General features: G+C 47.1%; 1 protein-coding gene across 2 annotated transcripts in view; it reads right to left on the bottom strand.

The window, feature by feature from the left end:
- LOC138515939 (uncharacterized) overlaps positions 1–27,193 on the bottom strand; it is a 671,334-nt gene that overhangs the window by 35,321 nt on the left and 608,820 nt on the right. For both annotated transcript variants that reach the window (XM_069630710.1, XM_069630709.1), the window contains 2 exons: positions 15,109–15,213; positions 14,496–14,528 (listed from right to left, as the gene is read on the bottom strand). In XM_069630710.1, the coding sequence (XP_069486811.1) occupies positions 14,496–14,528; positions 15,109–15,213 (138 nt within the window). The remainder of the gene's footprint in view (positions 1–14,495; positions 14,529–15,108; positions 15,214–27,193) is intronic.

Genomic DNA, 27,193 nt, shown 5'->3' with positions numbered 1-27,193 from the left:
GCTACCTGATTGAACCTCTGGGGGGGTACTCAGTGGGAGGATATAATGTGTGGGTACCCCCTCTCTGGGAGAAGTGAAGACTGTTGAGGGAGAATGCTGTATACACACCATCATGCTGTTAAACATGCGGCAACCTGCGGTACATGTAGGAATCAGATACCCCCATCCTCTCTTTCTCCTCTGGCTTCAACTAATTTCCTTATACATAGTAATTGTGTTCATCAGGCAAATAACACTATGACGAGGAAGAGTGGGGGAAGAGTAAGTATGGATAACTTCAAAAGTACTGTCACGAGGAAGAGCAAGGCGATACAGAGCCCTACGTGGAACCGATACGAACATGCAAGCTATTGGAAGCTAGAAAGCAGTCAGGACATAAAAACGGACAAGGGACTCCCCTCTGGGTCTGTCTAGCCCCAGATCAGCTTCCCACCAGGGAGCAGAACGCTGAGGAGAGGTCCTGTGGCATACCAGACTGTCTGGAACAGAGAAGCAGAGAACAGCAAGGCAGAAGCAAAGCCGCTCGAGTGGTTCAGGCGAGACCCAACATACAGATAGAAACCAGCATGGTATAGCCGCCAAACACTGAAGGAAGACCGCAAGAGCCCTGGGGAACCCGCAGAAGCTGTCCAGTGTTGCTAAGGACTGGAACCCTTGCCAACTAAGTACAAAGGTACGCAGAGGGGGACTGGGAAGGCACATGGATACCCCAGAGGCTGTGGTTGGGTGGAAGTACAGAGCCATCTTCCACGTCCCAGTGGGACTGAAGAGAGACACAAGCTGAGAACGGAAGGGGTGAAAGGGCACCCCAGAGGGACTGAAAGAGAGGCTCGGCAGGTAAGTTAACTGGCCTTAGTTAAGAGACATTACAGAGTTGAACAAGGGGTCTGGGACCCACAGAACAACACGAGAAGTCCAGTGGAAGAGAACCTTTGGCATAAAAGATGAGAAGTCCAGGGGAAGAGAAACTTTGGCATAAGGCACGAGAATTCCAGAGGAAGAAAACCTTTGGCACAAAGTACGAGAAGTCCAGGTGAAGAAAACCTTTTCAATAACTTATGAGAAGACCAGGGACAAAGAACCTTTGGCACAATTGTGAGAAGTCCAAGGGACAAGGCCTTTTGGCACAAGTTACAGAAAGCCCAAGGCGGAAAAAAGACCCTTTGCACAAATCACGAGAAGACAAGAGGATGGTATCATATCCTTTGGCAGACGACACAATTTTAATAAGGAGACCATTGATGAAGAGAACCAGAGGAACGCTTGGGGAATGAAAACCCCTTCCCAATATTGTTTTGGAACTTTGAACTGCCTAAAGCATCCAGACTAAGGGAGTCATACTGTTATAAGCGAGGTGTAGTTTAGTTATAGGTTTTCTGTTGAAGTGTAAGGGGTGGTAATAGGTTTAGGACATAGGACAGTGAATTTTATACATTTGACAGACATTCTGACATTATCCATAGTTTGGTTGAGGCAGGGATACCCCTCCTAGCTAGGATTCTTCCTTATTTTCAGTTCAATAAAAACCCTATACCAACAAGCATGCCACCTTTGTGTCCTGAGTCTAGGTCTGCACCCTTACAAGGAAAGGGACAAGGTCCCCTTCCTAATCACAAATGTCTTCTAACGAGGACCAATATGTCATTCTGGGAGCGGAAGGAACTCTTTTGCGACTCCAGTGTCGACCTGGCAGTCGGCACTGATGGGGCTGCTGGACATAGACCAGAAGTAAGGGGATCAACGTCCAGAGACGGAATGGTGTGCCCTTTTGACGTAATCTTGTCACGTCTCATTGCGGAATCCCTGCCGGCTCTTTCAAGCACCGTGGGATCAGTCAGCCTGGTCGAAGGCAACAACGCTGTTGCCATGACCTCTGGTGTTGGGCCAGAGCAGGCGGCATCAGGGCCTTGGCAAAGATGTCTAGCATCTTCATCCTGAAGGCCTTCCATTTCTCTCGGGTAGAGGACTGGGTGGGAAAAGGTACCTGCGAGCCTCCTCCTCTCGGCCATCCTTAGAGTGGTGGCTCCTCTTCTTCAAAGATGAAGAACAATGATGCTGTGAAGAACCACCAGAGGATCTCGACTGCTTGCAGCGTTTCTTCTTCTTTTTGTCCTTTTGGACAACAGAGCGTTCCTCTGTGCTGGGTCCGCACCCGGCAACATCGAAGGGGCCCGCTTATCACTTTTTTCCTTGTTGAGGAAGGTGAAATGTTTTACATCATGCTCTCAAAGCATCTTCAGATGCATCGACTGGCACGACATGCATCTGATGCCCACAATCCACACATGGTTTGAACCGCTAACCCTTTTCAGATTTGGCATCAAGATGAATTTGAGAGACGTAAAACAAATATTATGTAAAATGAATAATAAGAATTAAGAGCCCTTTTCCTACAGCTGTAAAAAAGGAACTGAGGTCAGGGGGCATGGCGCTGCTATATATAATGGCCCCAACGTCATGTCCCTTGTGTGGCACGTAGAGGCATTGGGCGGAGCCGACGCGGAGCCGCATTGGACCCTACTGATGGCAGAAACGTTTCTGAAGAGCAGTTGGTAGATAGATTTTATAGATGAGGAAACCGTGGGAGGATGGAGTGTGTAAGAAACTTACTTACTTTGCTTCAAATATATTCTGGAATTGATAATAATAAATGAACATTGTCATTTTTAAATAAAAAAAGCCAATTTACAATGTTAATACACTTCAATAATTGCCTTTTGAAATAGCTGCTTTTTCACAAAAACCAAATCCCCCTTTCATTATATCTTTTTTTTAATTTTCCCATGCAGCTGTCAAAAACAGCTGGAGTGGCTGTAGCAAACAGCCACCTGGCAATACTAGTCTGCCCACACAAAAAGAGGCAGACATTGACAGACCGTGAGAGATAGACAGAAAGAGAACATTGTATAATATGCTGGGTACTGCTGGTTTAGCCATACATATTTAATAGGATTCTAAAGTCCGGAATATTTTCTTTTCTGATTTTGCCTACGATTGTTATTGTGTTAAAATGTATTGTATAAAATCTATCTAGAGGTGGCCAGACTAGATGTCTTAGATTGTGTCAAGAGAGTGAGGTTTAGAGTTAACGAACACAGCACTACTGCTGTGCCCTAAATAAGCTTGGTGTTCTTAGACGCCGTAAAATGCAGGATGCTGTGTTGTAAGGAAGGCAGGATTGTTATTTGTGGTGCAGTTACAAGTAAAACAGGCAAACATCATCAAAGAAGTTGGTGTAGTTGACTAGAGACATCCAGAAAACAGAACCACGACTCCAGGATGCTCCTCGGTGCATTATTTTGCATATTTGTTTCAGTTCAGAACTACTGAAAGTGATCAATAATGGACTCTGCTGCTGCATTTGTGCTTTATCGAGCAGAAAGAAAGGCACGTATATATACACTGATACCCACAAACCTGAGCAATGACACAATGGATATGCTGTGATCCGGTGCTTCATGTATGTGAATGCAGCAACGAGTATGGTGCTTTGGCATGCCGCAGGGTGAAGGTCTCATGTTCTGAGCGTTTTGGACCGGTGAAGGATGTGGCTAGTACATTACTGAAGGCAAAGTAGGCGTGGGACAAGAACTGGATGACGTGCATTATCGTGCAGGCACAAAGCTGCGGCAGGTGTCGAGGGCATCGGGATGGCTTCACCACAATAAAGACGCAGAGCAAGAGGAAGGTTCTCCAAGATAGCTTCTTGGTCATCGGACCTGTTAGTCTGCTGAGAGAAGGGCTATGAGCTGGCCATAATAACAGGAAGGAGACAGACTTTTATCATCTAACTACAGCTGACACATTGCCATGAGTGCCATTGGTAAGACGGTGGGCGTAACCCCTTGTTGGCAGGAGTGATGCATGTGCTACAATGTATAGACCTGCCAGTAGTGCCAGGTACCCTTGCAGTTGTGAATCATTTTAAGCATGAATGAATGTTCTTGAGGCTGGCCTTGCTTCTGTATCTATTCAGGAGTTGATAGGGAATTATACATGAATTAACATTGTCTTTGTACAAATCTGTAAAATGTGATACATTTCGTTAAAAATGTATGTAAACCAATATTCCAAACCTTGCAAGGAGACTTGCTTTTCATTGACACATCTCATTGATTTAATCAGAGACTAATGTACTGTGAAGAATCTGGACCATTGGTCCTTTTTGGGAAGGGGTGACCCCGTTCCACCCCCCTAAGCGCTTTAGAGTAAGGCGAGCAGCATTCAAAGCACTATGATGGGCCAGGTGTATTTGTATTTATTGATTTTTATATAGCGCTTTTAACCAAAGCGCTTTACAGAGAACAATATGCAATACATAAATTAGGCACTGTGAGTCAATATTTAGAATCAAGTAGCAAAGAACAATTTACAGAACAATTTACAAAGAACAGTCAGTTATACATAACATATGCAACAAGGATCGGTGTTCAGAATCAGCCGTTGACAGTCAGGCAGGTGACTGTAGTAGGTGCGTTTTTAAAGAAGAGCAGAAGGAGGAATAGGAAGTAATGGGCCGGAAAGAGAGAGGGAGAAGGTTCCAGTGAAGAGGAGCAAGAAGTTGGAAGGATCGAAAACGGATTGTGCACAAGGGGTGCGCAGTACAGTAAGTCAGAAGTGATCAGCTGAGCAGAGAGAACGTGAGGGAGAATAGAAGGAGAGGAGGGATGCAAGATAGGAGGGGGCGAGACCGCAGAGAGATTTGAAGACAAGACAAATGAAGATGTACTTGAGTTGAGAGTGAAAGGAGAGCCATCCCAGTGTGGTAAGGGATGAAGAGATTGAATCCCAATGGGAAAAAAGACAGAGAAAAGGGATGGAAGAGTGGCAGACTGATTTAAGTGGCGCTAGACGTGAGGTAGGAAGGCCAAAAAAGAGAACAGATCAATAGAAAAGTCGAGAGAAGATTAAGGAGGATATTAGAAGTTTTGTGGCATGGAAAGTAAGGAAAGGGTGAATTTTGCATATGTTATACAGATGGAAATGACAGGCTCTGGAAATAAGAGAGAAATGGTGAGCAAAGGAGAGATTAGTGTTGAAGTGGAGACCAAGATTACGGGCAGATGGCGAGATAGGGAAAAAGGAGGGAGGAAAGAGAATGGAAGGAGGAAGAGAAGGAGGAGGAAGGACATTAGCAGGAAAAAATAGAACTTCTGTCTTCTGAGCATTTAGGGTAAGAAAGTGGGAGGTCATCCAGAATTTGATGGCGGTGAAGCAGGATGTGAGTTTGTGATGGATGTTGGGGGTGAAGGAAGAGAAAGAGAAACATAACTGAGTGTCGTCAGCATAGAAGTGGTGAGAGATTACAAAGGAAGAGATGATAGGAGGAAGGTGTACAGGGAGAAGAGAAAAGGGCAAAGTACAGAGCCTCAGGGGACGCCATGGGTGAGAGGAAAGGAAGCAGAGGTGCAGCTGTCCCAAGAAACGGTAAAGGTACGGTTAGATAGATAGGATGTGAACCAGGCGAGGACAGGGCCACTGAAGCTAAAGGAGGAGAGAGAGTCAAGTAGTAAAGAGCGATCTACTGTGTCAAAGGCAGCAGATAGGTCGAGAAGAATAAGGACAGAAGAATGTTTAGAGTAGTGGGCTTTGAGGAGGGAGTTAAGAATGGAGGTAAGAGCTGTTTCAGTGGATTGGCGGGGGCGGAACCCTGATTGAGTAGGAGGGACAAGAGAGAGATTAGAGACGTGTGCTGAGAGTTGGGAGTAGACAAGGCGTTCAATGAGCTTGGATAGGAAGGTTAAGAGAGGAATGGGGTGAACGTTTGACACCAGAAGGGGGTTTGCAATGGGTTTTTTCAAGATGGGAATGATGATTGCATGGTTGAAGGCAGAGGGAAAGATAGAGGTAGCAAGACAGGTGTTGAAAAAGGAAGTAAGGAAAGGTATCAGGAGCGAGTAGACTTTAGGAATGAGAGAGGTGGGAAGAGGATTCCCGGGGGCAGTGGTAGGGGGAGTTTTAGACAAGAGAAGGGATACTTCAGAGTTTGAGACAGGCGCAAAGTTAAGAACGGTGGTGGAGGGGTGTTGGGAAAGATGGAGAGGGGGGATATACGAGGGGGATTGCAGAAAATCTTGATGTAGAGTATGTACCTTGGAGGAGAACAAGTTAGCGAGATCAGTAGCTGAGAAAGGTGAGGCAATAGAAGGGTCAGGAGTGGGAGGGCAGAGAAGGAGCATCAGAGTTTGAAATATGTGATGAGGGTGAGTAGATTGAGTGTGGAGAAGGTCTGAAAGGTAAGTTTGTTTGGCATATTTGATGCAGTTGTCCTAGAGAGTGTGGTAGGAGAAGTAAGTTGCCTGGTTGGCTGGAGAGCGGTGTTTGTGCCAGTGTCTTTCAAGGCGGCGGAGGAAGCAGTGCATAGATGAGAGATGAGGGGAGAGCCAGGGATGAGCAGGTTTGTGGGCGGGGCGGAAGGTGGTGAGAGGGTAGAGCTGGTCAAAACTAGAAGTGAGGGATGAGGAAAGAGTGAATGTAGCCTCATTCGCATAGAGAGTGGAAGAATGAGTGAGAGGGGGAAGGGAGTTGGTGCAGGTGTCGTAGAAAGGTGAAGAATCAAAATTGCATAGGTCGCATCTGGAGAAGGAGGTGGAGGGAGGGGGAATGGGAGGGGGAGAGGGGGGAATGAGAGACTTACAGTAAGGAATGGTCCGACAGTTAGTTAGGGAGGTCAGATACAGAGGTAGCAGTGAAGAAAGAAACAAAGATTAGATCAAGAGTGGAGCCGGAAGTGTGAGTGGTTGGAGAAGAGAGAGGGGTGAGTAGGTAGGAGTTGAGTATAGAGAGGAAGGGGAAAGTTAGGTGAGTGGTGGAGAGATGGAGATTAAAGTCGCCAAGCATGATCAGTGGTATGGGGCTATGTGAGATTTGACCTAGGAGGTGGCCAATGTCCTCACAAAAAGACCCTAGTGGGCCAGGTGGACGGTAGACGATGAGAAAGGATAAATATAGCGTGTGGTGAGGTGAAGATTTTGTACATGTATTCGAAGTAGAGAAAGTCCGGTAGAGGTACCGGACAGGGAGCAGGTAGGTAATTTGTGTGATATAGAAGTCCAATGCCATCGCCGCCACCACGTCCGGTGGTACGGGGAGAGTGGGAAAATGAGGAACAGGAGGAGATGAGTGACGCAGGAACTGTTGAATTGTGTGGAGGAATCCATGTTTCAGTACGCAGAGGAAGTGGAGATTTAGACGTAGGTATAAGTCCAAGACAGCAGCGGTCTTGTTGTAGAGACCTTGCGTTCCATAAGGCAAGGTCAATGATGTTGAAAGTGTCAACATGCTGGGGATAGAGTGGGTTGGTGTAACGAGTTGAAGCAGTGGGGTGGTGGACTGCCTGGGGGTTGGAGGGTGAAGGACTGTTGAGTATGGAGACGTCATGGTGATTAAGCACAGTACCTTGAAGGAAGGCCAGGCAGAGGGATGGGTTACCATAGAGAATAACGGAAGGAGCAGGCCGGAGGGATGCTGCATGCCTGGGAACCCTTTAGGAGCGGAACTGCAGCGGACAGCAGCAGACAGCTATGTCACACTCTGCCTCACTTTTGCCGCGGCTTCGCCTGGAGGCGGATCTTATGGTGAGCTGGATGACAGCGAGGCAGGTGGACGTGGCCTCCAACTGTCAGGCGTTGCCTGGCAAACAAATGCTGCTCCTGGTGGTGGGCCAACAGAAGGAAGTCAGGTGGTGTGGGGGCCTTGATTGAATGGCCCAAGGGCAGCTAAGGAGTAGCTGGAAACACTCCCCAGCTGCGGGCAGGTAGCTCCACACTTGTTCCCCCTTCGTTGCGGCTTCGGTGGAGGGAGGACGGTGATAGGATCCAAGCCCAATATAATCAACCCACATAGTTAGCCCAGGATACGAGCAAGACTTCCATTTTGTGTAGATGTTAGTGCATTTTGCGTAGATGTTAGTAACTATAGTTAGGAGATAAGACCTGTGCAGCGCATACAGCATTTCATGCAATGGGCCCTAATTGCTAGACGAGGGAATCTTCCAGCCATTGGCGAGCTCCCATGAGGACAGCCCACACCTCCAACCACCATAAGGCTCATTCACTGTTCTAATAGTGTTGCAAAGATGTTTTTCTACCCGAGAGGAATGCACCCTACAAGGCCGCGATCAGAGACCAGCATCTGGTGTGCATTTTATCTCGCACTGGCCAAAGCATGACACGGCCCAACCCCCAGTGACAATGAGTTAAAGCCCATATAATTGACTAAGCCCAAAGATCTCTGAATTCCAGGGCACCAGGTGACCTTTCACCATCAACCCTAAAGTAACAAGCCTTGAATGTTCAAAGAGAACGGACATTGTACGTCTGTGATCTACAATCATATAATTTGTATTGTGAGGTGCTGGTAGGGATAAATTATAGTTCAAAACGAGGGTGGAGACATTGGAACTGGATGGCGTGAAGGTTTGTGAGTGAAATGTGTTTGTGAAGGTCAGAGTGCCCCAGAACCTCCTTTGTGCCAGTCTTAAATCCGGCCTGGTGCACAGTATAACAATGAAGTAGCATTGTGTTCGGAGTGTAATTTGTCCTTTGACCTTCGTCAGTGACAAGAAGATGATCTCCGCAGCACCCATGTGATGGAAGACGGATGGACTCGGCTGGAACCAATGACCTGGCATCCCTTATGGAACAGGCGGATCCTGTTTAAGCGCACACCAACCAGCTGCACAGGTTTTTACTGTATGCATTGCGTCACAATTATGATCTGTCTCCTTTTAAGCCTCTGCGTGTACCCTTTTTTAGTAGAACATTCTTGGCAGCAGAGTTCTTTGATGTTGCTCTCATCTATGTGTGAGATTAAAACTTGTTATCCTTACAAGATCGACTTGGGCCTTTCTTCCCTAGCGGGTTGTATTCTCTCTGGTGTGAGCGTTAAGGGGCATGCCTTCAGTCCCTTTTCCCCTTTGAGGTTAGGGAGGTGAACCCACTAAGCAAGACCCTCCCTACGGCTCTGGGCAAGTTGGACCCACTGGGAGTGACTCCCCTCTTGGGGACAGGAACTCCCATTACGGTAAGGAACTCCCAGTCCAGCTTACGTTATCTGCCTACATGGGAATTGGCAAGACTGTTGTTAATTCTGTTTTGACTCCACCAAACAGTCGCATTGCTTCCATTTCTTTGGCTTCGGGTAATGCTGGATCTCGCCTAAACTTCACAGTAAAAGAGGAAAGACACACCCCTTTTGTTTTGGATGATGCATATAAAGCAAAGAGAAACTTTGAATCAGGGAGGAAGAATCCTACACAGAGGCGAGCCTCTGACAGAGAGACGTCCCGGAGGGGCAGAGCAATGGTAGCTGCAGTGCCACTGGTAGCATGGGGAGTGGGCAAATTGCTAGCCGGACGCCGGCGTCCTGACCGACCAAGAAGCTAGGTCGAGAGAGAGACGGGATGGTAAAGCGACTGTCTCATCTGGTGCCGTGACCACATGGAAGCCGTTGTGGGCCTCGGGCCTGATAACCAATGCAGAGACAAGAGTGAAGCGGGGAGCCCGGAAGACCGAGCCCCGCTAGAGAAGTTTATTAGCTGCAGAGCAAAGCAACAGAAAGAAAGCAAATGCTTGTGAAGAGGTAACACCTTGGGGAGAGGTGAACCATTGTGTGAGCGACATTTGAGGCTGGAGAATCCACAAAGGTTACGGGAGCCTGATAAACCCGAGTGGGCAGGCGCCCTCATAAGTGTAGCTGAAGCAAGTCTATAGGGCTTCGGAGAGTCCTGAGAAACAGAGAATTTCAAGGCTGGGAAAGCTGCGAAGGTTACGGGAGCCAGACAAACCCAAACATAGATAAAGTAAGCCTATCAGAGGGCCATCCGTCTTTGGAGAGTCCTGAGAAACAGAGAGATATTCGAGGCTGGGAAAACCGCAAAGGTTACAGGAGCCAGATAAACCCGAACAGAGATAACGCAAGCCTATCCGAGGACCATAGGACTTTGAGGAGCTTTGAGAAGCTGAGACACTTTAATTATCGAGGCTGGGAAAGCCACAAGGGGTTTTGGGAGCCAGATAAACCTGAGCAGATATAAAGCAAGCCTATCACAGGGCCATAGGGCTTTGGAGAGGCCAGAGAGACTGAAAGACTTTCAAGGCTGGAGAAGCCAAAAGGGTTACAGGAGCCTGGAAAACCTGAATGGGCAGATACCCTATTGAGGCCCTGCTAACGTAACCCTGACAAAGGGCCAGAGGATTTTGGGGAGTCCAAGGAACAGGATATATATTTAAAAGAATAAGAGGATGAAAACAAGGCCGTTGTCTAATAAAAGATTGATGAAGTCGTGTTAAGAAAACCTGTCCTCCTAAAAAGAGAGACCCGCATGTAATGAAGAACTTAAATACAGAACCTGCAGAGAGGTTACAGACTGTACTACAAGAAAATGATAAACTTTGACGAATGTTTTAAAAAGACCCCAAATCTGCTTGGAAAAGGGATCCGAGTGATTGGGCCTGGCAGAAGCCCAATGATACAGGCCATTTGCTCCTAATGCCTTCTTTTTGTTAAGTTTTCCTAAAGTGGTAGGGCCAGGTATTTATTAGGATTTGGACGAAGGACTATTTCTTTTTTTGGATTTTGACGAGCAGCCTTATATCTACTTTTGTTAGGTAGGGAACTACCTAAAAAACTAGTCGTAAATTTACCTAACCCAGAAGTAGGGTTAGCTAGGCTTTTTACTTTTTATTTCGATAAACATCCTGAACCTGACACTTTTTAGGTTCACCACAGTACTCTGCTGGGATTTGGGATGTAAGGGTGAAGTGGGTTAAAAGAGCAGCTGCAGACATCTTTTTTTTTTTAAATGTGTGTTATGATACTTCTACAAAATAAATATTACATATTTTCAACCATACTTTAAAATTCATCTACTCACTAAAAGCTACATTTCATTAAATCACAATATTAAAATGTCTTTAACTCATAATCATCATATAACCAACCAAGTCATCCATTTATGAAGTAGCTATGAGCTGCTTAATAAGATTGTTAATAAGATTTTTTAATCCGGTTAGACGTTTGAAGGCTTAATTGCCTATAGCTGTGTTATCATATTTTTCTATGAAAGATATAATGAAACTAGTAAAATAGTTGAATCAAGTATAATTTAAAAAAATAATGAATTGGAAAATATTATAGATCTATCCGATAATATACAAGACCAAAATTCATTTTGAACAATTAAATTCGTATTATTTACTTATTTATTATAAAATAAGTCATACTGCGTTAATTTTAATGTTAATCAACTCATATAAGGCGATACTCGCTCAAAAGCCTCAGTGCACAGCAAGTAAGAGGAAGGGAAAAGGAGCCACGGAAAAGCCAAGAGAGGACGCCAGAATCACTAAGAAGATTTAATCATCGGAGTTAAAAAGAAATGTTTTGTGAAATTTCTTAAAAGGAAAAAACTCTGAGCAAAGAGGAAGAGAGAGCGGGAGAGATTTGTAGGACACTATATGAGAAGATGGCACGTATATTCCAGGGACATTTTGTATAGTCTACAGACTATCATGAGGGGGAACATGGTACCAAGCTCCTGTTATCATTAATGAGGGCAATAGGTTAAGCCATAATTGCATAATTAAACTTAGATAGTTTGCAGGGGTGAAGTATCTAAATATTTGCCTAGAGTCATGCTACTTAATGTGGCTAAATATTCCGTATTCCTGGACCAGTCCCATTCATCAACCTTTTCGGTGATCTCATTCTTAAATGCCTAATAGTCTATATTAAATCCATGTTTCAATTAATTTGATCAGAGAATCTATTAAATTAATTACAAAGCTTAATAGGGGCTTTGATCCAAAGTGTTTTCCCTGCGTCAGTAGGTTCCCAAATAAACCCATACAGGAGTTGTAACTGGGCATCATTATTTTGGCAAACAAGAATCTCCGTTCTATCTTATAGTGCGTTGATAATGTTATGAGGCCTAATTCACGTCCAATAGCCCCCATCGAACTGCAGACATCTGTGTGCAACGTGCATATCACAGATTCAAATGCAGGCAGTGAGCGCTCAGACATTCACCATTTGGAAGTCAACTAAATGAGTCAGGAAATAAGTCCATGTTCGCCTTGTGCTGGGCAAAGGGCACATGGAATTGTGTGCTGGTGTGATAGTTGGAGTTCTTTCCCGACTCATTGTTGGCTCATTCTATCATTGTCAGAAGTGTGAAGTCCGAGACCTCCTCTCCGGCTTTTAAACTTGTGTTTCAGGGTTTACATCCAAATGTCTGCAACAGGTGGGTTAACTGGGCTGTTTTGCCCAAAACCAATTGGGTGGCAGGTGTTGTTGATACAGCACAAGTCTTGTAGGAGCTCATTTTCCTTAGTAAAGAAATATAGGTTAAAAGCCTTGCTTACGGCTTTTACGCATGCTTCCTTCGCCACGCCCCATTTTCCTACATTCGCATAGACGGAGAGGAGCGGCGTAATGCAACTTGCGTCTTCGTTGCTCCCTTCCTTTCCACCATACAAATGCTCACAGCATTTGCACCTGTATGGATTTTCATACTGGCGCAAGTGCTGTGGATCCGTATGGGGTCTACCAGCTTTATGCGCCAGTAAAAATCAGACAGACCCCACAAGGATCCATTGTAAATGCTGCCTTCCAAGTGTACATGGCAGTGAGTTTTACTCACTTTGCAAGACGGAGTGCAAGAGTGCAGGGCAAAAGACGCTGTACACGCTTGCATGCCGCCTTTTGCCCTGCACACTTGCACTCCACCCAGCAAATGAGTAGAATTCGGCGTTGGGGACCCTCCTACGTCTTTTTTGTTGTTGCAGCTAATCTGTATTCTCTACGGTGTCTAAAACAATGTTGTCCTCACTGGACTTAGAGCCTCTCCACATTCGCTCTAGTTTTCTCCTTTCCGATTGGCCAATTCTATATTGTACCATTTCTTCTTTGGATTATTCTCTTGTTTGGGTTTTCACAGGGGGCTGGAGCTAGTTTTGACTCTGGGCCTCCCGAGTTAAGACTCTCTAAACAAGGTCCTGTCAAAGTGTTTGTTTAGTGCTCACTGTTGACGAGTCTAAGAGCACTCCATATTGTTTTATGGGTTGTGCCTACCTCTTCCACTTCATTGGTTGGAGGCAATGTTATCTCTCCAGATATTAAGTGGTGGTCTGTCCAGAACATTTCATTTACTTTGGTATCGTTAATGGCTATATTCTGTGTGAATGCAACACCCAGTACTTTACCCTGTGTTTGTGAAAGGGTAGCCGATTTTCGAGTGAATCCCATGGCCTTCATATTGTTGAACAGCATTTAGGTGTGTTTAATTGGTGTTTGTCTCCAGCCAAGGGTTCAGGTCTCCCCGTTGTGTCACTTTCTTATGAATATTTTGTAGATAAATTGTAACCATTGGTGTAGGAAGGTGGAGTTATGACCTGGGGGTCTGTTTCAGGTGAGGATGACAGCTTTTCTTTCTGCATTAAGGTTTCACTTGGGGGCTATGGGTTCATTGAGGGGTAACATTTGGTGGGGATTCAGGTCCGTTTAATGTTTTCCTGGACAACTGTGGCTAATCCACCTCCAAATTTGTTTTCCCTTTTTCAATAATCATAGGATAGCCTTTCAGTAAAAGGCTGCTGGTTATAGTGGCATTCCAGGTTTGACCTTTGCCTAGAATGTCTAATTTGAGTAAAGTCAACTTGAACATGTTGGCAACATTATTGCCGGCTGATCAGTGTGTTCATAGTCCCTCTCTTTAGGTTTGTGGTTATCAGTCTAACTTGTTTTTGTATGTTCTTTTGGTCTTTGTGTGGCTTCCTTACTGGTTTAGCATTTGTCACACTAGTAGTACATCCATAAACTGCACCTATTTTCAGTCTAACCCCCTTCCCCCTCACGTTACAGCACATGGTGACAGTATTTATTACGTGCAGTACTCCTGTATGGAATATTGCATTGTGCATAGTGAACCTTCCCCCACTGAGGCATATACAGTTATCTGCAAACAACATCTAAAATGGTGCTCCTGCCTTAACTAGAACCTTCCAGCAAGTGCCCAGTCAAACTTGGCCTGGCTTCAGGGCTGTTTCATATTACCAGTGCAGCACTGTGGGCCTGCGCCGGACAAATGCACGCGGTCCAGGGCATCACCTCATCCAATGATGCTGTGGTTACAGGTCGTTGACAACAGCATCTTTCCCTCAGCTTGTCCGTACCTACTAAATAGCTGTGCTCAATTGCGCCTCTTCCAGCAAGGTAGCCACCCCTAAAGTTAGGACTCAGAAATAGTCCTGAATTCCCATAAGTCATTCTCCCCTCCCTCTTCTGTTGACTTTTCCTTCCAGGAGGACAGCACCATACACATCTAGGGCAAATTGTACCGCCCTTAAAATGAGCGGGAAGCGTTGAGCATATCACAAGGTCTCTATAACGAGATGAGACTTGGGGCGCGTCTCTCACACCAACTGAGAAGGAAAGTGTTCTCAAGAAAGTAACTGGGTTTAAATGGAGCACACTGCACACAACACTGTACTCACCCTGGCACAAGGTGTCAACATCGCTGTTTGGCCCTAAAAAGAAAAATAAGTAAAAAAATAAAAACTCTTTTCACTTCACGTCCATTCCTCTTTTTTCGCAATCCTCTCAACATGGAAATCCCAAGAAGGAGGCACGATGACGAACTCACACTGGTAGCTGAAGGTGATACCCAGCCTTCCAAGAACTCTTAACATGGTACAACAGTAACGGTGTGCAATTAGTAAAATACTCCACTGGGGGTAAATAGAACTGTCCCCGTTACTGCAAATGGTTTCAAAATTCAGAATTAACATGTCTGGTGTTCACCTGCTTAGGTACCTGCATTTTTAAAAATAGTGCAAAATAAACTAGACTAAACTGGCTGCGCGCACGCACAAACACACACACATACAACACACACACACACTCTCTCTCTCTTCTCTCTCTCTCTCTCTCTCTCTCTCTCTCTCTCTCTTATGTAAATCGATATGACATCACAAACCATGGCGTCAGAAGAACAACCAGAGCGATGTCAGAGTCGGCGCAAGTGGATCGCAATGTTATAGGTCTTCATTGAGGTGAATTGTGAAGTTAGGTTTTGCCAGCAGGAAAGAAGCAAAGGGAATACATCACCTGCGGAATCGCTCTGGCATGCCTTCCAGACTATAAATGAAACCGCTCCCACAAGAAAGACTGGGACCATCACGCCTATAGCAATATATCTAGTGCTTTCCAGTTCTGCAAAACAAGGCCAGAATAGCAGTCAATACCTAGGCAGAAAAGTCTGCTGCATTTGCTGATCTGTTTTTTTTTTAGGAGTAGGCAGTAAGAAAACACAACATAATAGAACATTCTTTATGAACTCTTACATTTGCTCTGCCATTTAATCAATATTTGTATACTGGCCCGCCAGTCCGCTCATACCTTTTGTGCATGGACTCATGGCCATTTTTGGATTCAAATAGGTGATGCTCAATGAGGTAGGGTGCAGTTTCAGCCCATTTCCTACACAATATGGCAACAGCCAGGACTTTCAGAACCGTTAAAGTTAACTTCTGTAAAGGCAATTATTGCTGAATTCAGAACATGTATCCGCATTATTCGACTAAATGCTATTCGTGAACTGATCAACAGTAAAGGTAAAGAGAAAAAAAAGCCAGTAGGGATTTGACTGTCAAGTTCTCAGGTTTTCAAGAATAGGATTTTCAGAGAATGAATTTCAGCAAAATGTATTTGCATGTGTTTTTAGGAATTCTGAAAAAACAACTGAATTTCACTATTCAATGAAAACGGCAAGCACAGGAGCTGGGTAACACAATCTCATAAACGGTTTTTGGTGGTGATTTTTATTTGTTTGGTGGTAAATTATAGCAAACGCCCTATCCTATTAAATTTAGGTTCCCCCCTCATACTTTGAAAAGAGTTCGTTTTGGAGGTTCTTTCATGTTCGCTGCACCCCCATCTGCTGTCGCTGGATGACAAGTGGCAGAGGACATTTCACTGCAGGATTAGCTCAGCGGACACGTGTCCCGGGGCATGACTGGTGGCTTCACAGATATCCACTGCACCCACTGGACTTGCCTACTGCTAAGCCCAGAGGGTTCTTTTTCTGGGGGCATTCACCCGAGTCCCAGAGGCCTCCTGGACACTGCATGTGCCCACAGTAGGCCCTCTGGCCATTCTTCTGGCACCTCATAGACACCGGGGGAACCCCAAATCAGAAAGCAACTGTGGTCAGCCTGGATTTGGGTTGTTTTACTGAGGTAAAAACAATCACAGCGTAATTGACGTAGTCAATTTTTCCACAAATACGTTTTTATCTCGGTTACAAAAAAATCCTGTCCCCCCACACACCCCTACTTACCTTTTCTCAGTCCCCCGCCACCTCTCCTGCAGCCTGTGGCGTCAGTTCCGTCGCTTCAATGTGGGTTGGATCCGACGCCGCAGGGTCCCTTTTCTTTTTTCTTCCTTTTTTTTCTATTTGTGTCCCCCGCTTCCAATGTTATGGAAGCCGAGGACACCCCTGCAACAGATGATGCCAAAAATACTGAACATTGGGAGCAGGGGAGATTCCCACAACCCCGCTCGGCATGTTTAGTATTTTCAGCAATGGTCGAATGGTCCTGGCCGGAAGCGGTCAGATGTACCATTCAAGCGTTTATTTTTCCAGACAAATTGGGTATTTCGGTCAGTCTCAGATCCGACACTGAACCATGCTATCACAATAGGTAGAGGTGCTAAACAATCAATATCTTGCTGTAATGTTATCGCCCAAAAAAAAAGGGGCCAGTTGGACTAAACCCCGCGAAATTGTGTTGGGACTGAAGGATGGTGGAAAGTAATGATGGTGACAACAACTCACAATTCTGTGTCTAAAACCGGCACAGAGAAATAGGGCAAGGAACGCCCATGCTTTTGCTGTGGCAGCGAAAAGCCTGGATCTTCTTAGCAACATTACCTGGATTCTGGGAAGAGATGTACATAATGCAACAAAGCAACCACTTGGCCACAGGTGCAGACAAACATGGAAAAGATGTGAACCATGCATAGGGCAGTTAAACACATAAAGGTTGCAGTGGTGGAATCAAACAAAGGCGTCGACTTGAACTAGAGGAAGTCATAAAGAGCATAATGGTGATGTCCCAGGAGGATGCCGTGGAGTCTTCTTTCTGCTTTATGTGCACCATTACAATGTACAATACAGAAGTTGCACTTGTAGCTGATTTAGGGGCTGTTTATACTGTCACCTCCAAAGTTAACTTTGAGGATGCTTTTTGCAGGTAATGTCTCTCCATCACCACTCAGTATGCACCAAGCACATAGTCTACTCAGGTGATGAGATTGATATCATACTCTGTTTCTGGCAAACTTATCAACCGACGGTCCCCCAAAAGTAGAGCATGCATAGATTCGAAGGGTTTCCTCGTCCTTGGTTGGAAATATCTGGCTGACCTCTGTATTTCTCTGCATCTGGGGTAGATGAGTGGGTACTAGCTTTGGTCACTTCCAACATGCAAAGAATGGAGACCCCCCAAAGACAAATCAAATCCTGTACCTTAGAAATGACATGGTCATCTTCACTGGAATGCTGCATCGCCATCAGGCAGTATTGGCTACGGTGCTGAAAACTTTACAGGTCTTACACCCAACGCAGAAAAAAATAATTTATTATTTGGGCCATACCATCAGAGCAGAAGGGTTCAAATATAAAGAAAGCTTCATTAGGTTTTACATTTAGCAAACTTCCCCTTCAACAAGGAGAAACCTGGGGTCATACTTGGGTTTCTGAAAATGTTATGCCAAATTTGTCAAAGGTTTTCCCTGCTGCCGCCAATACTTTGAGGCTTTTGCTCTGGAAGGGCAACAAGAGCTTTAGGGTAGAGGTGAAATAGAATGTGTTTGAAGAGATAAAGGTATCTCTAATGAATTCACACTCACTTCAGCTCTTCTGCACAGTCATAACCACAATCCATTGATGCCTGCAGCAGAGGTGTGGGAGCCACCCTTTTCCTGTGTGTCGGGCATATGAAACAACTATTCTCATTTGTGTCACAAGCTTTAAGTCCTCCAGAAGTAAATTATGAAGTGATTTAGTGTGCCGCACAAGCCTGCGCGTGGGGTCCAACATTTTAGGCAGTTGCTAAGGGGTGCTCTGTTTATCCACAGAACCGATCACAGACCGTTAGATCAGTTTGGGCGTTCCCTGGATTAGCATGATGGTTCCCTTAGAATTGCAAGAAAATACTTATGAGATAATTTACAGGTGACAGTAGATCAGCGGTGCAGCAGATTGATTGCCAAACCTTCCCCATCCCATGATCAGGATGAAGAGCTAATACCACCCTGAATGGCATGTGTGTAGGTTAGTTCTGTTATGCAGTATTTATACTGCGCCCATCACCACCATAGTGGTTTTACGGTTACCTAACCTTGTCCGAGAAGCAGCGTACTGTGACTATGCCAGGGTGTCGTCAGGCCATTGTCTGTGGATATAAACAAAAGGTTGGTGGTACAGGAGGTTATAGGAAAGGGGGATTCATTAGACAAAACAACTTAGTGGGGGAAAAACACACGAGGTTATGATTTGAAGAGGGATCATGGTTGTGTTAGCTGAGATGCATGAGAGAAAGTGTAAGTTTTACAAGCAAGACTTAACTGTGAAGGCAGTATCTTACCCAGACGATACCTAGCGCAAAATATGGTTGGTGTTTGGCTACGGTTCGGACTTGGGAGTGGCTCAGGCAGACCCTAGGGATGTGGAGGCTTTCAGAAATTTAGATTGTAAGAAACCCTCCCTTTAACAGGAGAGAGAACTGACAGAAGTGTCCGCGCCTAGACTTGGATGTGTATAGATGAATGCATGGAAACACAAGAGGGAGATGATAGAGGGGCGAAGGAGGATAGTTGCTGAACTTGAGTCCAATACATTCTTAAATGCTGGTTAAGGTTCGCCTTAACTTTAAGGTGACTGATCGCAATAGAGAATGTTTGTACTGTCCTGATGATACGGGAATGTTTAAAGTCTCAGAGTTTATTTGGCTCCTGATATGAAAACCTATCCATAATTCAAAGCAACTTATAGGTCATTGAAAGGATAAGGAGAGCGATAAGCTGCAACGCATATTGATGCCAACAAGTCAGCAGCAGAGTACCTTACAATAGGAGAGTATGAGAGAGTTAGGGTAGAAACGCTAGTGGGTGCGCACTGGCTCTGTAACATTTATATAGTAATATATGAAGTCAAGCATAACCCGGAAGCTGTCCCCAAGGCCTCCAAATATGGAAATAGGCTGTTTGGTAAGGGTTGGTGGGCTGCGCCGGGCAAGATTAATGTTAATCTTATTCTTTGAATAGAAATTCTACAACACTCAAAACATGTCCTGTATCTACAGATTGGTTCATTAAAGCCATGTATTAAGAATTTGATTGCAGCCGACGCGTGTTTCGACCATAGGTCGTCCTCAAAGCTGCCATTTTCAACAAAATATTTTGAAATAAACGCCTACACAGTAGACAACCCTGTCAAGCTCTGGGAGGCACACAAAGCAGTGCTTAGTGGGGAAATAATCTCCTGGACTTCCAAAAAAAGAAGAGAGCAACACAAGAAAGTGTTAGAGACAGAAAAAGAAGTAGGAAAATGGGAAACAAAACACATCCTGGATGCTACCCCAGAAACACATTGCTCTCCTCTGAAGGCTAGAGAATCACTTCACAACACAGAATTAGATAACGCTAAACAGGCACACCGAGAATTGAGGACTAGGGTCTACGAATGTGGCGATAAGGCGGGCAAGTTGCTGGCTTGGTTGGAGAAACGTGAGGAGGGGACAAAGACACATCAGGCAGATCATAGATGGTCAAAATAGAAGGGCCCAAACGGACCCGGAAATAGCAGTAATAGCCTTCCCCAACTTTTATGCCACCCTCTATCAAGCCCCGACATCCTTGATGATCCGTCTTTCTTAGATGTCAGAGCAGCAGAAAACACAACCTGACCGAGATTTAGATGAAACTGAAATCGCCAAAGCCCTGGCCCAGCTGCAGTCTCGGAAAACAACAGGTCCCAACGGATTTCCGATTGAGACTTAGAAAAAGTTGGGCAGTGATAAGATAGTGACTCCCCTCTATAAAATGTTCCTTTCAGCAAAGGAGCAGGGCACCTTCCCACCGAATTTATGGAAAGCCAGCATCGTGGTAATTCCCAAAGCGGGTAAACCCCCTGATCTATGTACTTCATATAGGCCAATGTTGCTAATCAACGGAGAAGCCAAAGTCCTGGCCAAACTCCTAGCTATCAGACTTCAGTGTGGCTTTATGCCGCACAGGTCAACAAGAATGAACAAACGCCGCCTCCACTTATTGCTGGAGAGGGGCCCTGTTCTCGATCCGCCACTCGCTCTGTTCACGATTGATTTCGAGAAGACATTCGATTCGGTGATATGGGCAAGCCTCTGGGCGACAATGAGACGCATGGGCTTTGGAGAAACTTTCCTGAGTTGGGTAAGCTTTCTATATGAAGCTCCACACACCGAGGTTAGGGTGAACGGTTGGACCTCTAAAACCTTCCCACTGGACAGAGGCACGCGACAAAACTGCCCTTTATCCCCCCTCCTTTTTGCTCTAGCAATTGAACCACTAGCCCAATGGCTTCAGCAGGCTGGCACGTGGTACGGGTTAAAATGGCCGGGGGGAATAGAAGACAAGGGGCCTCATTACGAGGTAGGAGGTAAGGGAAAAATGATGCTGATAAAGGATTACCGGCATAGCTTACCGCTCCGCACCATTACGACCCGCCAAGCCGCTATTAGCCTCACCGTAAATAACAGGACCTCTAATAGTGGCATTGGCGCGGGCACGCGAACCTACATGCCGGAAATAGTGGCATGGCGTAAACAGGAGCTGAACACAAGTCAGGCTGACATGCAAATAACGGCCTACTCAAGCCCGAAAAGTACCTTACCGGCATGGAGTAAATACCGCTTTCGCGAACCACCAGTAAACGGCCATGTGCAGTGTTCCCAACTGCCACAGGTGCACACAATCAGCACAGGTGGAGGCAATGTAGACTGGGCCAGCACAAAATGAGCACACCCCACCCCTTACCACACCCAGTCACACACCAAAATGATACCAATACTAGTAGCTATATTGGGGCTAGAGGACATGATTGCAGAGGAACTCCAGCAACAACTACATCAACAGCAACAGGCAGCACAGAGGAGACGCAGGAGGAGAAGGAGGGTGAGGCAGGCACAGCATGCACCACCAGTGCAGGCAGTTGTACCACACAGGCAGCCCCCAATCCCTCGAATCAGAGCCAGTCCATTCAGCCTTACCCCTGAGCAGATGCACACCCTGTACCGTCTGGACCGGGACACCATCACCACCATTGTGGACATGATACATAACAACATTGCCAGCCTCATAGACATCCGTACCGCCATCCCCCCTCTACTGAAGGTGGTGTCTGTGCTCCACTTCCTGGCCACAGGCACCTACCAGCACACAGTAGGGCAGGTGAATGGCATATAACAACCATTATTCTCACATACGCTAAACCAAGTGCTCGATGCCCTCCTGAAGGACACAGGCGCCCACATATTCCTACCACGGACTGCCCAGGAGATCTCCAACACCACTGGCAGGCTTTCCAGGTTGCATCGGTGCCATCGACTGCACCCATGTGGAATTGGTGGTCCCACATGCCATGGAGGTAGTGTACCGCAACCGTAAATTGTATCACTCCATCAACGTGCAAATGGTATGTGACTCAAACAAGATCATCACACATTGTTGTGCCCGATTTCCCGGATTAACCCATGATTCAATGGTCATGCAGAACTCCACGATACCACGCTACATGGAGCGACACACAGGGCAACGATCCTGGCTACTCAGTGAGTTGCTTGTCATGCTCATGGCATTGTGATGTGGGGAGATGATTGGGAGGAGAGATGCATACTTCACCTGGCTGAGAAGGGGGGGGAGAGATGCATACTTCACCTGGCTGAGAAGGGGGGGGAGATGCGTACTTCACCTTGCTGAGAAGGGGGGGAGATGCATACTTCACCTGGCTGAGAAGGGGGGGAGAGATGCATACTTCACCTGGCTGAGAAGGTGGGGGGATGCATACTTCACCTGGCTGAGAAGGGGGGGGAGAGATGCATACTTCACCTGGCTGAGAAGGGGGGGGTGCATACTTCACCTGGCTGAGAAGGGGGGGAGAGATGCATACTTCACCTGGCTGACAGGGGGGAGATGCATACTTCACCTAGCTGAGAAGGGGGGGGAGATGCATACGTCACCTGGCTAACAAGGGTCGGGGAGAGATGCATACTTCACCTGGCTGAGAAAGGGGGGAGAGATGCTTACTTCACCTGGCTCAGAAGGGGGGGGGGATGCATACTCCACCTGGCTGAGAGGGGGGGAGAGATGCATACTTCACCTGGCTGAGAAGGGGGCGGGGAGAGATGCATACTTCACCTGGCTGAGAGTAGCTGTGAGGATGGACCATGCTCATGTCCCAAAGCAGGCCAGACTGGACCTGACACCTAAATGCAAGATGTAAGCTGCACTACAATGAAAATGAGGCACTGCTGCAACCATTCCACAGCCATCAACATGTACACTGCACATAATCAGACCATAGCCCCTGCAACACAGCGCAGCGACATGCTGTCAGTATGGCCAATGCACATGAGCTATTTACATCAGCAAGAAGGACAGGTGTCCATAAGTGTGTACAAAGGAGTCACATGAGGCCAAAATACATGATCCCACTCCTACACCAACACAGAGGTCCAGCATACCAGCATGGCAACATCAGGCACGGAAAGTGAGATCATCTAGAGTCTGGCATCAACGGTGACAGGATAACAGCATACAATAAACTACACATCACCTAGAACATGGGAACAATCGGCGTGGGCAACCACAGTGCATGAGTACTCATAAGGAATAGGACACCCCTGCGCCCACTAGACGATGGCACACACACCAGTCAATCAGATGGATACACACATTGTAGTTCCATTGAGTAGCTCCATTCATGCATAGATGTGAGGATGCAAACAGGAAATAAATGCATGCTATTGTGTAATTGATACAGGTCCCATTTGATGAAACCACTTACACATTACCATTGTTGCACATATGCAGGTGATGCTGGCTATCCCTTGAAGAGGTGGCTCCTTACCCCTGTCCACACCCCGCAGAACAGGCACGAAGAGGACTACAATCGTGCCCATACACGTACCCGTGTGGTGATCGAGCAGACGTTTGGCCTTTTGAAGGCACGGTTTCGCTGCCTCAGCAGGTGGGGCACTCCTGTACGTGCATGAGAAGGTGGGCAAGATCATCATGGCATGTGTCATGCTCCACAATATGTGTATCAAACGGAATGTGCCTCTGCCCCCTGACGTTGAACTACAACCACCTGACGAGGGGGATGAGGAGATAGGAGATGGGGCTGCACATCAGGGGGGTAGCGATGCAGAGGAGGGACATGCCGTGCGCCAGACTTTGATTAACCAATGTTTCTAACACACATGATGCGGAGTGTGCCATGGAGGTGGGACTCAGGGCACTGGGTGTGTCAGGGACATGGACACTGTACACTGTTCACCAATAAAGCACACGTACACAATAAGCAATGTCCGGACGTGTGAATTCTCATATCACAACAGGTGTATTGAACATATAGAAAATAGAATGTGCACAAGCCCTCTACCCCACACAGCCTCTCCCACTTCCCCCTCCCCCCTCAACTACCCCATACACTCTCTCCCCGCTCCCCCTCCCCCCTCAACTACCCCACACACCATCTACCCCTCCCCCTCAACTTCCCCACACATGGTGTGCACTTGCATGCAACATTAGTCGTCAAGAGTTCGGAATGGCAGGCTGCACCTACACCCCTTTTCCACTGCCAGCATCGGGTGGACCCCTGTCTGACCTGCGCACATTCCGCCCAGACCTACGCAGGGGGCTGGTCTGTCTGGAGCTGGCATTTGAGGAGGTGCTTGGTTGTTCAACCACCTGTGCAGGACGCAGGGCCTCCAGGGCTTCCACCATGCGGGTGAGAACCTGCCTCACAGCTGCCAATTCGCTGCATATGTCTCTAGATGTGGATTCAATGGCAGCTTTGAGGGACACTGCATATTCCCTGAATTCCTCCGTTGCCTGGCCACTTTCAATGATGTGCTGGGTTACCAGCCGAGTCAGCTCCACCTGGCGCTGTTGTACTACTGTGTTCCCCTCTTGCCTGTCCCGGACACTGGCGGATGTCGAAGGGGCATGCGACATGGTTGGTGGTTCATGCATGCTCCCTGTGGGGCTGAAGCTCCCTGGCCATGACTCCACAGCAGACAAATCATGGCTGCTGATATTGTGTATGCTGGGTGGGGTGACTGCAGGGGGCCTGTGGCGGCAGGTGTTCCGGTTGTCGGAGTATGTTCTTCGTCGTCGGACACGCCTGCCTTGGCAGCTGACTCTCCTACAGTACTGCTGGCAGTGGATACAGTGCCTTCAGCCACTGGCTCCTGTGTGGTGGTGGCTGTTGGGGGTGCTGTGGTTGTGGACCTATTGCACAATGGTGCTGTAGGTTCCTGGGGTGTGTTGGGCTTCTGATGTGGTCCTGGTTTCACTCTTCCCCTTGATGTTGAGGGCCTGTTTGCCCCCTCCATGCCCATGCTGGACTTCTTGACTGGTGACGCAGGCTTCTTCCTGGGGTCCTCATCATCACTGTCAGATTGTGTGCCTGTGGGGGACCAAGAGAGGGAGAGCATTAGTGATGGGTCTATATGCATCAGGCATGCATTGGGGTAGCTGCATTTCTATGGAATGGCAGGTATTTTCCATTGGAGTACTGACATACGGGTTGCTTGCCTTTTGGGTGGGTCATGCAGGCATGCATCTGGGATGACACATGTATGGGGTGCATCATGCATGTGGATAACATGGTGCTGTGCACTGCCTGTAGGCAGGGTTGCGCACATGTGTCTGGTGGACCCTGCTTTGCATCATTTCACTGTGAGTTCGGGGGGACATCTTCATGGTTTGCAATACAGTGGTTTATTTTTGACTCTTACCTGCATCAGCCGATGACGGGGCTCCTCGCTCCATATCCCCCACTCCCTCAATTGACTCCATTCCGATGGTGGTGGCACAAATCTCCTCCCAGCGATGCATCTTTATGGGTGAGCTGCCTCCGCCACCTGTTGCCATTCCCTCGTTTCGGTTTGCTGCGAGGATGTTCCTTACACGTTGGCGAAGGTCATCCCAGCGCTTCCGGACATCTTTCACTTTATGTGCTACCTCCACCCAGATCTCTTTTTTGCGCAACAGTGCTGGTCGACGCATATCAGTAGAAAACACTACATCCCCATGTTCAGCCAAGGTGTCCGACAGCATAGTGAGCTCTTCTTCCGAGAAGCACTCCTTGCGCAGGCGCTCAGCTCCTTTTTTAACTGCCTTGAGCATTCTTATATGCTGCAGAATTATTTTGGGACAGGTGTGGTGTTGATGTGGATCCTGGGTGCAGAGGATGGCAATGGATTGTGTTTTTCAAGATGGCCGCCGTGCTCTTTCCCGTTCCTGTGCGATGACGCTACTTCCGGTTCCGCTTATTTACGGTCACCGCTATTTGCGGGCTCCGTTGATAGCAGTTACCGCTAATGCCGGAGGCATGGATGGCGGTGTTGCTATCTGCGCTTCTCTCGATGCCGCTAAGGGTGATTTTTGGGTCTTTTACGGCATGGCAGTAAGGTCCTTACCGGCATGGCGCAAAGCTTGTGTCCGCGAAGTCGTAATGGCCCTCTAATAGCGGGCTCTTTGCAACACAGGCACGTTATTTGCTCCATGCCGGTAAGGACACTGACTTACCTCCAAACTCGTAATGAGGCCCAAGGTCTCCCTCTATGCGGATGATCTATTCATCTATCTGAGTGACCCGGCCCACGCCTGCCCGATAGTAACCCAGCTGCTGAAATCTTTTGGTGAATTTTAGGGTGCTGAAAGTAAATTGGGGGAAATCGGTACTTTTCCCAGTGAAGGGCTGGGACCTGCCAATTCCCTGAGATTGCCCATAAGGGGTGGAACAGGAGAGCTTTTGCTATTTGGGAATATGGGTCTCTGGGGACCTTTCAGATTATGTGTCCTGTAATTTGCACCCGCTAATAGATTGTTTCATGGAGGACATGAGACCCTGGATGCTCCTCCCCCTCACGCTTATGCACAGGGGTGCACTCTTTAGGATGATGGCTCTCCCGCGCTTTCTGTATGTGTTGCAGAATGCCCATTTAGGATGCCGGATTCCGAGTTTACCCGAATGGAGGGCCTCCTCAGGAAGCTTATATGGAAAGGCTGGCAACCATGTATTGCACTAGCTACACTACAAAGATCTGTCTGTGAAGGGGTTACAGGGGTTTGCACCTCCAATCCAGTTACTGGGTGAGCCAGATGACAGTGGTTAATGATCTACTTCACGGGGACCGTGAATTACCACACATTAGGGCTGTTACATCCGATACCCCGAATAACACACCACTTGACATGTTGTATCAAACTCTCACTAGATCTCCCCCACAAACGATGGCAGCACACATCGTAGCAAACTGGAGGCAAGCACACGCCCACATTGGCTTGGGGAATAGAATAACCCGGATGCAACCCCTATGGCACAATTATATGCTTACTGAATTATGGAAACTCACAACATGGCCACAGTGGATGGAGGCCGGGTTAATCAGAGTAGGCAATGTTCTTGTTGAGGGTGCTATTGCCCCATTTGAAATGCTGCAACAGAAATTCAGAATCCCTGCGACTGAATGCTACCACTATACACAAATGACCCATGCCTTGAGGAGGCACCTACCGGCACTCACTGTTGCACCAGAGTGCACACCTCTGGAGCGCAACCTTCTTACAGAACAAATTCCCACCAGAGTCACCTCTGCACTATATAATGCCATAATGGCCTTTGCTACCCCAGGACTGGCACCCTCTGGGCCAAGTGCGAAAGGGATGTTGGAAGTATTGAACCAGAAGATTGTATCTGAGCCCTAATACACCCACGTGAAATTGCAATAGATTCCAAAATTCGCTTGGTGCAGCTCAAGATACTTCACCGTGGCCCTATTTGGTTGGAAACGTGCTCCTGATCCCAACTGTCTGAGATGCCGACGGGGGGTAGGCACTTTCATACACATCCTCTGGGAAT

This window comes from Ambystoma mexicanum, chromosome 6q, assembly GCF_040938575.1.
Source record: "Ambystoma mexicanum isolate Mex_15411 chromosome 6q, UKY_AmexF1_1, whole genome shotgun sequence".
Lineage (NCBI taxonomy): Eukaryota > Metazoa > Chordata > Amphibia > Caudata > Ambystomatidae > Ambystoma > Ambystoma mexicanum.
This window is presented reverse-complemented; position numbering and strand designations above follow the sequence as displayed.